Below are 13182 nucleotides of genomic sequence, written 5' to 3'. Positions count from 1 at the left end.
GCCTCTGTGTGGGCAGATCCGCGCTGCCTCTGCAGGGGCCTCCTGCGCTCACCGACCTGGATCAGATGCAGCACTAGGACCACTGGGACCGCTCACCCTGCCTGGGCTTTCAAGGGAACCCTGATCTATCCAACCAGCCGCAGCCCCACCTGACTAGTGGTGATTTCCTAACAGGGCAACCAGGCCCACCTCCACCCTTCCCCACTTGGCCTGAGCAGCTTCAGCTGCTCCACTCCTCCGTGAACATGAAGGGGCACAGGTGGAGAAATGTCCCCTCAAGCCCTCACCCACGAGAGCAAATATCACTCTTGGAGCTGGGCTACAGCCACAAACTGCTGTTCTAGACAGATCCAAACCCACTGTCCCTATGAAGTATGCTGCCTTCCCTTACTAAACTTGCTATGTGGTAGATGTGGACTGGGTGTCCTTGGACTATGGGGCTGCATAGAAAGGAGAATGGAGGCCGCGGCATCATCCTCTTGGCCCCTGGAGGCACGGGAGGCTCCAGCTGGAAGGGGCAGAGCCCATGGGTGGCAGCTTTCCCGGCTGCCCCCAGCACTTCTACTGATTCTTGTTGGCTATGAAATGTCTTTTTAAAAAACTTCCAATATAGAAATCTGGCTGCAGAAGCCAGTGTGCAGACCCGGCTACCGCGCTGTGCTGCCATTCGCCGCATCTGATCCCTGCCAGATCCCTGCACTGGCGAATGGCAGACCAGAGCTGGCGGGGGCAGGGCACTCTGGCCGCTTCTCGTGACCTTGGATCCCGTGTAGAAAAGGCGGGTCTTGTTCGTGGACTAGTCTTGAGTGGAGCTAATTTTCAAAGTGAGGTTACTGTTTCTCTTCTTGTGTGATGAGTTTTTTCATAGCAAGTCAGGTAAAAAAATTTCCGTTAAGACTCTGTCCCCCACCCCCCATTTCCAGCTCTGTGGGAGAGTGAGGCCACCACCCAGCTCAGCCATGTGGCCAATCTCAGCAGCCTCCCGTGGCCAAGGCACACGTGGCCGTCAGGTATCCTGGCTACTGGGACTAAGGATAAGTGAAGAGGTGAAAGGCCGAACATTAAACAGAGTTTCTGGCAAAGCCATGTGCGTCGTGGGAACTTGAACACCAGCTTCTACTCCTCTATTAACTCAGAGTCTCCGTCTGGAACACTTTCCACTTAAGGCTTTTTATAAGTTTGACTCCAGCAGTGACAGGTATGTGTTGTTTTAAATCCACTAGCCATGCTCAAAAAAAAATATTCTTCATGTTTTAATTTTATACAATGGCTAGCAGGCACCTTAGTAACCAGCCAGAAATCAATTTCAACCACCATCAACCCCTAAACTACAGTACCAGGATGGCTGGCTAAAGAAAGGAAACGGACTGGCTGTAGTCTGACGCGTGCCCAGTACAAGGTGTCTGGCTGACTTTGTCCTAAATAAGGCTAACATTAGTGAACTAAGAACAGCGTCATGTGGTGGCCATGCCTGGCCTTCAGGAGCACCCCTCCCCGATGCGCTGGCAGGAGCGCCCCACTTTCCGGTCCAGCTTCACCATTTTCATGATGGCTTCCTCCCGGCCACGGCCCATGTGGTCGAATGTGCAGTCATGCTGCTCGGGGAGGCGATGTAACATACAGAACACGTAACCTGCAGTAGTGGGAGAAGCAGAGGAAAGAGATTGTTAGGGTGGCCTCCAAGTGCGCGGAGCCTCACTCTCGCCCTTGTCCAGAGGATGGAAGGGCCTCCCAGTGGGTAGACAATGGTCACTGCAGTGGCTCCTGCTGCAGCAGAGCGCTCACTACAACACCCCCGCTCATAGCAAGAAGGTCAACACTTTACATTCCACAACTGCTCAAGCCCATCCGACACCCTCCCAACTCACCAGCTGTGGCTGCTCAGAGGCTATCCCTGCCTGGACCCTTGAAGGCTAGAACCCTAAGGTGATGGCTGCGGTGAGATACAGCCTGGCCTTGGAATCAGTGGCTTTGCGCCCCACTCCCGCACCATGGAAACAGAAGAGCACAGGCTGTCAGCTCCGCATTTTGGTTGGCTCAGTCAAACTGTGATTTCCACCACAGGATGCCCACAATTTCTAGGAGGCAGGAGAAATGATTACATCTTAAATGACATTCCACCTCCTGTACAGCCAAGGCTTGAGAGGATGGTGGGAGTGATCAAACCACAACCCACAAGTGAGTGGGGGTTCTAAAAGGAAAATGGATGATTTCTAGTGCTAGAAAAGACCTTAGAAACAGAGGAAAGGACAGCAATGTTGGGCTCTAATCACCATCTCCAAGGAACCTGATACTTCTAACTCCACCGGTAGGTGGGAGAGGTTGAGAGTCCCACACTCAAGGCCTCCCAACTGTCCCTTCCTCCCAGAAGTGCAGGAGGCTGCAAGTCTCTTTTTGGAGCAGAGAGATCCAAGGGAGACACTGGTCTGGCAAATAAGAGAAAAAGACCAGTGATGAAAGATCAAGAGGCCTACCGAGCAGGGAGCCAGTACAGGTGAAGTTGCTCTGGGTCGGGAACAATGACGGGACTGCTGCAGGGAGCTGGGAGCCAGGCTCAGGAACACAGGGGAGCACAGCTGCACCACCAGGGTGTCACCCATTCCCTACCACTTCCCAGTCAATTTCTAGAGCAGTTGATACGCATGTGTAGCACAGATATCTGATGTCTCCAGGGTCTGCTGGCCCTCTCAGGAATGCTGGGGAGAACAAGATCAGGGCTAGAAAGACACCTGCCAGTGCTGGCTGGCTCCTCACCACCTTCTCATCCCATCAGCATCTCACCACACCTCCAGGCCCCATGCACTTAGATCAGGTCCACAAGAGCAAGCTTCCAGGTGAATCCGTTTCTAAACCTGCTCCCCCCCTGTCTGGAGCAGGTATCCCACAGCAGCCTGACTAGGTACACACTCTCTTCACTTGTTCTCCAAGCTACCTTAAGCCCTCAACCAGGCCACAAAGAACAGGCAGCCACCCCTTGCAAACTGTGACTCATCCCTCCTCACATCCTCAGCTTCTTTTGGGAGATGTAGAGACTGCTTTTAGAAGAACGGCAAGAGCCCAAGCAAGGACGAAGTGGCCAGGATGAACAGTTTCAGCACCCTTAAGATGAAGATTCAATAGCCTTAACTTTCAAGATTAACTTCACCTATATTCTTCAGCCTGAGGGAAGGAGAGTGTGTGGTGTCCTCAATGGCTGGGGGCCAACCAGTCTCAAGGATATGGCTTGAAGCTACACCCTACTAGGAAGCCTTGAGCCCAGGCTGTGTGCAAGGGCACATGTACACAGCCTGGGGGGCAGAGTGACCCAGCGGAGCTTGGGCCATCCACTGTGTGAGAAAACACATTATTAACTGCTTCCCAGGGAGAGCAGGGCAATATGTTTGACTCTAAATTGGGATTGGGTTTAAGGAAAATAACAGAGTTGAAATTTTTGTCTCCCGAGAAGCCGAGCTCCCACTTGGTCCAAAAGCAAAGTTAAGATTAATGAGTTCATATGTTATATTTACTGATAAGTTCATTACTTGAAGATATTGGATACCAGTTGTCTTTCTCCTAAAGGACTTTGCAGCAGAGGCTTGGATGGCCTCAATATGCATCCTCCATCTAACAAGCAAAATCATCTTTTTGTAGGAAAGCCTACCCGGTGAGGGAGAACCTGATGCCAGTCAGGGCTTAGGGTAGGAGCACCAGCAGGATGGCAACAGGATGTGTCTGTAGACATTTTTGTCACCAAGTCCTGACATATTTCTGTACTTTCGGCATCTATAAGGGGCGGGAGGACCCCTGCTGCCCCTTCCCTTCCCTTTCTTCAAGACATTGGGATGATTCAGAAGGTCCCAGGGGCTCTCCTCTCCTTCTGATGAATGGTGCTGGCTGAATAAAAGCAGCAGGAAATGGATTACCACTGGAATTAACTTGGCTCCTAGCTCAGCTTAACACCTCATTAGTCAAAGACAGACTGGGGTGGAAGGGAGGGGCTCTGTCTGGCCCCCCTCCATGTTTGCTTAGCTTGCATTCTGCCAGCTAGCAGGTGGCCAACTTGGTGGATGTGAGAGCCCCAGGACTCTGGAAGAGGAAATAGAGAGTGACACTCACAGTAGCTACCCTGATATTCCCTCTACCCTCTATCACAACAGCCACCCTGATATGCCTTCTACCAGCCCAAAACATCTTATTTCTCTGCTCAAGTTCTGTGTACCTGTTAGACACATCTTGACACTTGGCTTGTTTTTTTTTTTTTTTTTTTGAGACAGGGTCTTGCTATGTCACCAGGCTGGAGTGCTGTGGTACGATCCTAGCTAACTGCAGCCTCAACCTCCCAGGCTCAAGGGATCCTCCTGCCTCAGCCTCTCAGTAGCTGCTACTACAGGCACGCACCACCACACCTATGTTTTGTTTTTTATTTTTGTAGAGGAAAGGTCTCACCGTGTTTCCCAGGCTGGCCTCACACTCCTGGCTTCAAGCATTCCTCCCACCTCGACCTCTCAAAGTGCTGGGATTGCTGGCATTAGAAGGCACCCTCTAATCCCAGCACTTTGAGAGGCCCAGGCGGGAGGAATGCTTTCAAAAGTCCATGCCTGGCCAGCTTGCATTTTTGAAAGGTAAAAACTATTAAACAGCAGATAAATTTTGGGAGCAGTGCTGGTAGCAATGAGAATATATGGCGCTGTAATTCACTGGAGAAAAGTCTGGGGGAAGCTCTAGAAGGCTAACTTCCCAAGTTGCTGCAGTGAGGTTATTAGATGGCATAAATTAAGCTCAATTCTTTCTCCTGTCAGGATCATTCACTAACAGAAAGTTATGTGCTGAAACTTGTCCCAATGCTGAGCAGATATTATCTGCTGACAGCAGCCAATGGTGAAATGCATTTTGGTGTCTGAGGGGGGTTGTCCTGGATACAGGAGATGGTGGGTAGGGGTGGAGGGATGACTGATGGGTGGGATGAATCTTTATCCTCTCTTCTTGGTACTCACAGATCTGTTTCCAGAAACTACTACAAGTTTTATGAACTTTGGATTGCTGATTGCATTCTGGGATCCAAGCTGGCCATGAAGAGAGATTTTCAATGAAAATCTAAAAGCAGTTTCAATTTAAAAGCAGTTTTAAAGCACAGGGGATTTAGAGTCGTGTTAGCTAGGCCAGCCTTAACACTTCCTCTGCACCATTTGTTAGAAACCAGTAAGGGCCTTTCCAGAGAGGGCCAACGACGGTGGCATCCAGAAGTGATAAAAACACTGATAACACAGAACTGACCTGCTGATCTATGACGGCAGCTCTAGTTTATTATCTAGGGTATCACGTAACTCTTTTTTCCCCAGATTTAAAAAAAGTTATATAGTATAATCAAAGTCAAATAAAGCCACATATTCACAGACACTGATCTTTGACAGCCAATGAGAACATACACCGGGGAGAGGAAATCCTTTTCAATAAATGGTGCTTGGAGAATTGGCCTGCCATGTGCAGAAGAGTAAAACTGCACCCCTATCCAGAGTATACCACACACAAATCAACTCAAAATGAACTAATAAGGACTTAAGACCCAAAACTATAAAAACACTAGAAGAAAACCTAGAGAGAACTCTTAGGGACACTGATCTAGGAAAAGAATTTATGACTAAGACCTCAAAAGCACAGGCAACAAAAACAAAAACAGACAAATAGGACTTAATTAAACTAAAAGCTTCTGCATAGCAAAAGAAAGAATCAACCAGGCAAAGGGAAAACCTACCAAACGGGAGAAAATATCTGCAAACTATTCATCTGGCACAGGACTAATATTCAGAGTACACAAGGTACTTAATGAGGGAAAAAAATCCTATCAAAAACTGGGCAAAGGACATGAATAGGCAATTCTCAAAAGAAATGTACAGTCAACAGGTATATGAAAAAAAAATGCTCAGCATCACTAATCACCAGAGAAATACAAATCAAAAACACAATGAGATATCTTACCCCCATCAGTGGCTATTGTTAAAAAGACAAAAAAGTAGCAGATCCTGGTGAGGATGCAGAGAAAAGGGAACTCCCTCTGTTGGTGGGAATGTAAACTAGGAAAGCCACTATAGAAACCAATATGGAGATTTCTCAAAAAACTAAAAATAGAATTATCATTTCATCTAGCAATCACACCACAGGATATCTACCCAAAGGAAAATAAATCAATATATCAAAGGTATACCTGCATTAACATGTTTATTGTGGCACTATTCACAAAAGCAAAGATATGAAATCAACCTCAGTGTCCATCAATGGATGAAAGAATAAAATGTAGTATATATACATAAAGGAATACTCTTCAGTCAAAAAGAATGACTTCATGTCGGTTACAGCAACATGGATGGAACTGGAGGTCATTATCTTAAGTGAAATACACCAGGCACACAAAGACAAATATCCCATGTTCTCACTTATATTCAGGAGCTAAAAATTTAAACATATGGAGGTAGAAAGTGAAAAGAGACGAGACTGGGAGGGTGAGTGTGGGGAGGGAGGAGGATAAAGAGAAGTGGATTAAAGGGTATAAACATATAGTAAGATAGAAGGAATAAATTCAATGTTAGATAGTAGAGCAGGATGACTATACCTAACAAAAATGTATAGTACTCCAGTGATAAAGATACCGTAAATACCCTGACCTGATCATATGCATGATATACATGTAACAGAATTTCTCATGTACCCCACAAATTTGTGCAAATAAAAAAAATCAAATTCACTCATTCACATACATACAATCCCATATCTACACTTTCCTTATGGCCCTATTGTTCGGCAGCATGTGATTTTAAAACCATTACAAAAGATTTTTGCTTACTGTAGTTATACAGCATTTTGTGCTTTGAAGGGATAAAGGAGGATAAGGGGTAGGGGAATATGGTTAAAGGATGTTCAACCCCTAAAAAGAAAGGAGAATAGTCAAGGCAAAGTGGTTGAAGATGTGATTTGCCTGCTAAAGGTGGTTTAAACATAGCCCTTTCCCCTGCCAAGTCACATGACTAGTTACCCTGTTCCTTAGAGCCCAAGATTACTGGATTTTCATGAAATCTGGTCCAGGAGAAAGCTGCAGAGCTTCTTTAAGGATGCCTGAGTTGTGTTCGGTAAGTCTGTACAAAACGCTCAAGAACTTGTGTGAGCGTCTCTTTGCTTGCTGGCACTGAAGAACAATTTGGGATGAGCCCTTGATTAAAAAGGGAGCGTGAAACAGCAGCTATGTAAACAATCTGTTCCATGGCTCCACCTTCCATGGCCCTCTGGATTGAGGCCTCTCTCTGCCTGCCACCATCCTGGCTTCTGACAGGCTGCCCTGGGCCTGGGAAGAGGGAGAGTAGGACTAGTGAGAAGGCCCAACCATAGCAGGTAGTACTAGTCAGTGATCTGGGAGAAGGTCTCTACCAAATACACCCCTCCATCTGAGAAGACATCCTTCAAGTGAGCAGACAGCATCAGGAGGGGTACATGGAACAGGAACGAAAGAAGGGGATACCTGTCCAGACAGCCGCAGTGGCTGAACCACTGACGGCTGTCATCCCGGGACCCCTCCCAACCCTGTGGCTGTGATGGGGCAGAGCGATCACTTCCTTGACTGTCACTACCAGAGAGACAAGACTATGGCATAAGGCAAAAACACATTCAAGACCCATCTAAAGATCAATCCTGAAAGAATCCCATGTGAATGAGAAATGCAGGAAGGAGTTTTCAGCTCACCCTGAAATGCATGGTCGGGGGTGGGGAGACTCGGGAGGACAGAGTATTTCAATAGAGGCCACTCATGAATATTAAACCAGCACATCTAGACTCAGCTCTCCTGATGCACAAATGGGGCCAAGGGCAGGCCCTAATGACCCATGTGCCACATAAACCTGAAGATGCCCAACACATAAAGGGCCTTAGAAACACATTCCCGGCAGAATACTGAACTCAGAAGCATTTTTCCAAGTCTCATAAAGGTCTGACATGCAGATCTCAACAACTGCTCATTTGGTGGGAACCAAACTTCTAACCTGACCCTACAGTTTTTAAAGCTAACATCTGAAATGGATACAATTCATTCAGATGCTCTCATACACAGCTACACCTCCTTTGTTTACACAGAGAAGAGTGAGTGTTTTGAGACTAAATCTACATGACTGAGAACAATCTGCACAAATGCCATCATTAGGCAAAGGTGCCACAACACCCAACACCTTGTTCTAAGTACTGTGAAAATTGTAACAACATCTCACTTACATACAAAAATCAACATCAATCACTGCCCAAAAGGAACACTCCAAGGTGTCAATCAACCTAGAAGGTCGGGCTGGGTCTGTGTTCTGTGTTCTTTACCTCTTGGCAATGCTGGCAGGCTAGGCACTGAGGGCAGCTGAACCAAATCAAGTAGCAACCACTGGTTCCCTTCCCTCAAAGGCCACAGGGAATGGCTACTGTCAGGGTCTGGGGAGGTGGGTAGAGCAGGAGCTGGAGGGCAGAGGGAAGGAGCCCACCTTACATCCTGCCTTAGGTGGGGCTTCTACCCTTAGCTGAGGCCTCAGGACCTTACAGGCCAGCATTTCCCTCCAACCCCTAAGAACTGAGTAGGTGTTAGAACTGGCCTTTTACACAGATTTCCTGAGGGAGACAAAGAAAGTGATGGAGAAAGTCACAAAAGTTGAATCCCTGACATTTTTATTCAATCAGTGCCAGACAGTAATGTTGCTTATTGGCTTCATCTTGAAGTAAAAATAATTATTTCAAGTTGGCAAAACTGGACAGCTCTGGATATTTCTGGACTATAATTAAGCATTTGCTTTCTTGCAGATCCCTCACTTGGAAGCTCCCCCAAGTGGCTGTTTTATTAAAGCCACAGACCAGGGCGGGGTTGCAGCTCCAGCTGCTCAGGTGTTTTTACCTCACTTGCAAATGTTTTACACTTCCTTGCTTATTTAAATTTCAAACTGTCAAAAGTTGAAGGAGGACCTAAAAATACTGATGAGCCTTGGGGATGAGGTACTGTAAAACGCTCTGCTGGTGTGCAGCCCGAGGTGGCAGCATGCTGCTGTCTGTGCAGAGGCACCTGCACACCACCCCCACAGCCTGTGCTGGGTGCAGCATGACGATGGGGCCGAGGCAGGTATGTCCCGTTCTGCAGTAAATCAGAGACTGTAATTCCTATGGATGCACATGAGTTCCAGCAGACATAACCTATCCAAGACCTCCCAAAGCATCCTGTGTTGACTCTCCAAATCGCAACTAATTCATAGGTACCACTTGGTATCTAAAGTATCTATTTCAAAAATAAATGACGAATATCTTCCTTAAATGATCAAGCAACCTTATTATTTTTTTTTTAATCACATTTTTCCAGCAAGGTCAACAATTTTTTAGAGTTCAGGACAGCTCACTGACCTCATAGCTCATTTGTAAGTACATATTGGGAACAGCAGGTGGTTACAGGGAAGCTTGTTGGAAAGCATTAGCCATTACACTCCCACCAGCAGCAATCCCTGGATTACACCACATCCGCTGACCCAATGCTCAAGGCAGAATGTGTAGCACAGAAATGTATTATATTAGATCTTAATGCATTTTATTTCATCAGGCCCAGGGTCCAGGTAAAGCAGCTGCAGGTGTTTTGGGAATGGAATGCATCTGCTTTACGTTCTCCTCCATCCCAGGCTTTGCATGATAGGGGGAAAATTATTAGACTACAATAAACAGAACTGGATCCCAGCTTGCTGAGTTGGCTGACATAATGCTCTGCAGGGCTGAGAAGAGAACCATTGGATAGACAGAAGTCAGCAGCCCAGGGTGCTGGAACCAAAGCCCCGTGAATCACAAAGCTGGACATTGGTCTGTCTGCTTCTCAAAGAGAAGGAGAACTTGCAATTTAAAAAAGCCCATGCTCCTCCTCAACAATTTCATAAAAAACACTAAATCATATTGAGACAGTTCTAAAACAGAAACAATCATCTGCTTTCCTCCAAATCAATTAAAACATCAGTTACATGCAAGCTAAATGTTAGAACCAAAAGCAGTATGATAGAGGCAAAGACACAAAAGCTGTGTGCAAAGAACTCATAAGGTAGCTGTGTGCAAAGAACTCATAAGGTAGTTGTGTGCAGTCAGTGGTAATTGAGAGCCCTCCCTTGGCATGTGCCATCACATTGCTCCAAGAGAGCCATCAGCAGTGCAGGCAAAACTGTGTCACAGTCCAGCTTAACGAAGCTCCACATGCTGTTTGTACACGTCATTTTAAAAGTATGAAAAAATTCACCACTGTTGATGTCCTTTATTATTGTTTCTCCAGACAGCCCCATTCTTGCAAAAGCTCTAATTATCTCTTTCCTTTCCTCTGTGGAGAATGTCTGCTTCATCCCAGTAATGTCTCCTTCTATCACCCAGCTCAAGCAGCCCTCACTTTACCTGACAATCAGAGAACAAGCCTTCCATCGCTCACTCTTGCCTCCACCTAGGAAAACCTATTTTTGCAACCCAGGGGATAGGGATTTAGGATGCCCACACCATGAAAGATATTGTGACTTATGGGAACTCTTGTTCAAGCAAGCCCTTCAATGCCCAGCACACAAGGGGAAGGGGGCTGGCTGCAGGCTCCTATGCTAGGTTGTTTTATCCGAAAATGAACATATATTTAAAAACTAAGAGAAAATGGCTCAAGGCAGTTTTTGCCACAGGAATAATGAAATGACTTGCTCTTTCAAACATCATTTCATTTCAGTAGCTGAAAGCAGGTGGCATGAACCACTTGGTACCTAGGGCAGTCTTTGGAGTCCAAAAACCCTTAAGGAGGCACCTGCACTCCTGGTGGGCCCCTCCACCTCCTCCAGCCTCTAGGTGGCTCTCAGGAGAAGAGTGCTGTGTTGGCAAGAAACTTCGGTTTTAGAGTGGCCTTATCCTTTCAGTAGGCTGCAGATTTGTTTGGCCTTCTCTTTCAGCATTTCCCTACTTTAAAAGATTATCTTCTCAAACGGAGCAGTCTCCTACAAGACCAGCTCCAAAATTAAAGTAGAGATGACAAAAGGGGCTGCACACATTCCATCCAGGAGCTGCTGAGGACATAGCCTGAGCCCATGGGGGTAACTCAGTTGCCAGGCTCCTCAGGGAACTGTGGCCCATTTAGCCTCCATGAAGCCACCTTTGCAGGCAAGAGAGTCAGTTCATCCAAGTCACAGAATGTCCAAGTGGCAATGCAGTCAGGGGCATCAGACTATAAATGCCACACATCTCTCTCCAGAGAAACACCTGGAAAAGAAAGGAACATTTCCCCCATCTTTCCCTACTGACCTTTCAATCAACATGCTGGGATCACAGGGAGTATGAAGATGAGAAACTGGAGTTGGGAGAGACCTGTAGCTTACTCCTAACTCTGCTTCCACAGCAAGTCCCTTAACAGCTGAATATATATTCTCTTTCAGGATAACACAGCAGAGAGTGTGTGCTTTGGACCCCAAGTACTGACTTCTGGTTCCCGCTGCTCTGCTTTGACAGTTATGGTGCTCAGGGCAAGCCATTTAACCTTGAAGAACCTCAGCCGTGTCTGCTATAAAATGGGGTTGTTAACGGGCATAAAAGAAAACAGTGCCTGTGAAGCACCCTGCACGTGCTCAAGGAAGGCTGGCTGGTCCTGGGATGAATTCTTCAGGGTGAGGTTGTCCCATTTGCCCTACATAGTGCAGGCTGACATGCTTGGCATTATGACTCTGACCCCCTCCCCCATCAAGTCTGTTCCTTCCTCCTCCATTCACACAGCTTTCTTCCTGCCCCACTTGCTTTTACCTCTACATCTAGATTCTGGTTCCATTCTCTGTTGAGAAGTCACTGCCGACAAAAAAGAATGAACATGGAAATCTTCCTCTGAACATATGATGAACAAGTTTCCTCTATTCCCCTCCACAAGTCTGTTTTTACAGACTATAAATGCATGCTAAGTGACAAGCTCAGTAAAAATTTTTGAAGATATGCAAATTTCAGAGAAATCTGATTTAAATATACGAAGACTACACACTGCAGCCTGGAGAGCATTCAGTGGTTAGGGACACCATAAAAGGGACATAGAAACTTTCCAAGGACATCAGAGAGGAGCTTCTCTGCTTTGGTGGAGGCACCTCCACAGGTACAGTTGAGCATTCTGTCAGCCTTTGTCACAAAAAGAGGCAGAGCATGTGTTCCCAAGTTTGGCAAGTTTGGTCATGTACTGACCGTTTGTTGAAAAGCTCGTGTCTATTTCCCCAAGACTGTCAGGCTGGGAGCTGTACTGCAAGGAAGAGCAAGAGAAAGGAATGGGCTGTAGACACTCTGCAAACAATCTATGTTTTCACCCAAACTGTGCCAGCATCACATGCACTTGTTTTATGTGCTTGTTTTAAGAATGAAGTTTCTCTAAGGGCTTCTTGTTTTTACCACAGTAACTCAAAAAGGTCATTCCGAGGAGCTTAAAAGTACAAGCATGCTTTGCCCTGTTTCCATAAAATCTGAGCAGCAAAATCACAAGTCCTACAATGTTTCCTGTCCACTGTTATAAGACTGTGTGTTGGGGGTGGGGTTGGGGGTGGGCAGAGAAGCTGCCTTCTTGATTCTCTATGTTCAAAGTTAGTTTATTTAAAAACACCTCCCCCTTGAAGAGGAAGAGGCTTATTCAGTGTCAGAAAAATACTTTCTGCAGATAGGAGTTCAAATCTGAAGTCAGACTATAGTGAAAGCCCTACTAAATGGATAGCCCACTAAAGGACTCTACAGATCTCCTGTGTGAAAGGCATTAATAACCCCATAGCCCAGTTCCATTTCACTTGGGGGGAGGGGTTGTGAGAGGGGGCTCAGAGGACTTCACCTAATTTGGGTACAAAAAGCACTCCATGAATGGCTGAGCATGGTGGCTCATGCCTGTAATCCTAGAACTCTGTGGGACTGAGGCAGGAGGATCATTTGGAATCAGGAGGTCATGGCTGCAGTGAGCCATGATCGAGTCACTGCACTCCAGCCTGGGCAACAGAGCAAGGCCCTGTCACAAAACAAAACAAAACAAAACAAAACAAAACAAAACAAAACAAAACAAAACACAATACAACACAACACAACACCGCATGAATAGAGCCTGAAAACTGCTAAATTTAATGACCCTTTTCAATTCTCAATTAACCTCTAGAAAGCTGACTATTCCTGTGGGCTCTGTGACACCTGCTTATTGTT

General features: G+C 46.4%; 1 protein-coding gene across 2 annotated transcripts in view; it reads right to left on the bottom strand.

Moving 5' to 3' along the window:
* Positions 1-618: 618 nt before the first annotated feature.
* Positions 619-13182, bottom strand: part of ZFAND3 (zinc finger AN1-type containing 3) — a 340250-nt gene continuing 327686 nt past the window's right edge. For both annotated transcript variants that reach the window (XM_032253333.1, XM_032253331.1), the window contains exon 6: positions 619-1633. In XM_032253333.1, the coding sequence (XP_032109224.1) occupies positions 1479-1633 (155 nt within the window). In that variant the 3' untranslated portion in view covers positions 619-1478. The remainder of the gene's footprint in view (positions 1634-13182) is intronic.

Source organism: Sapajus apella, unplaced genomic scaffold (assembly GCF_009761245.1).
Source record: "Sapajus apella isolate SASKATOON/1434 unplaced genomic scaffold, GSC_monkey_1.0 scaffold83, whole genome shotgun sequence".
NCBI classification, from domain to species: Eukaryota; Metazoa; Chordata; class Mammalia; order Primates; family Cebidae; genus Sapajus; species Sapajus apella.
Note: the sequence above shows the minus strand (reverse complement) of the source record. Positions and strands in the feature narration are given on the sequence as shown.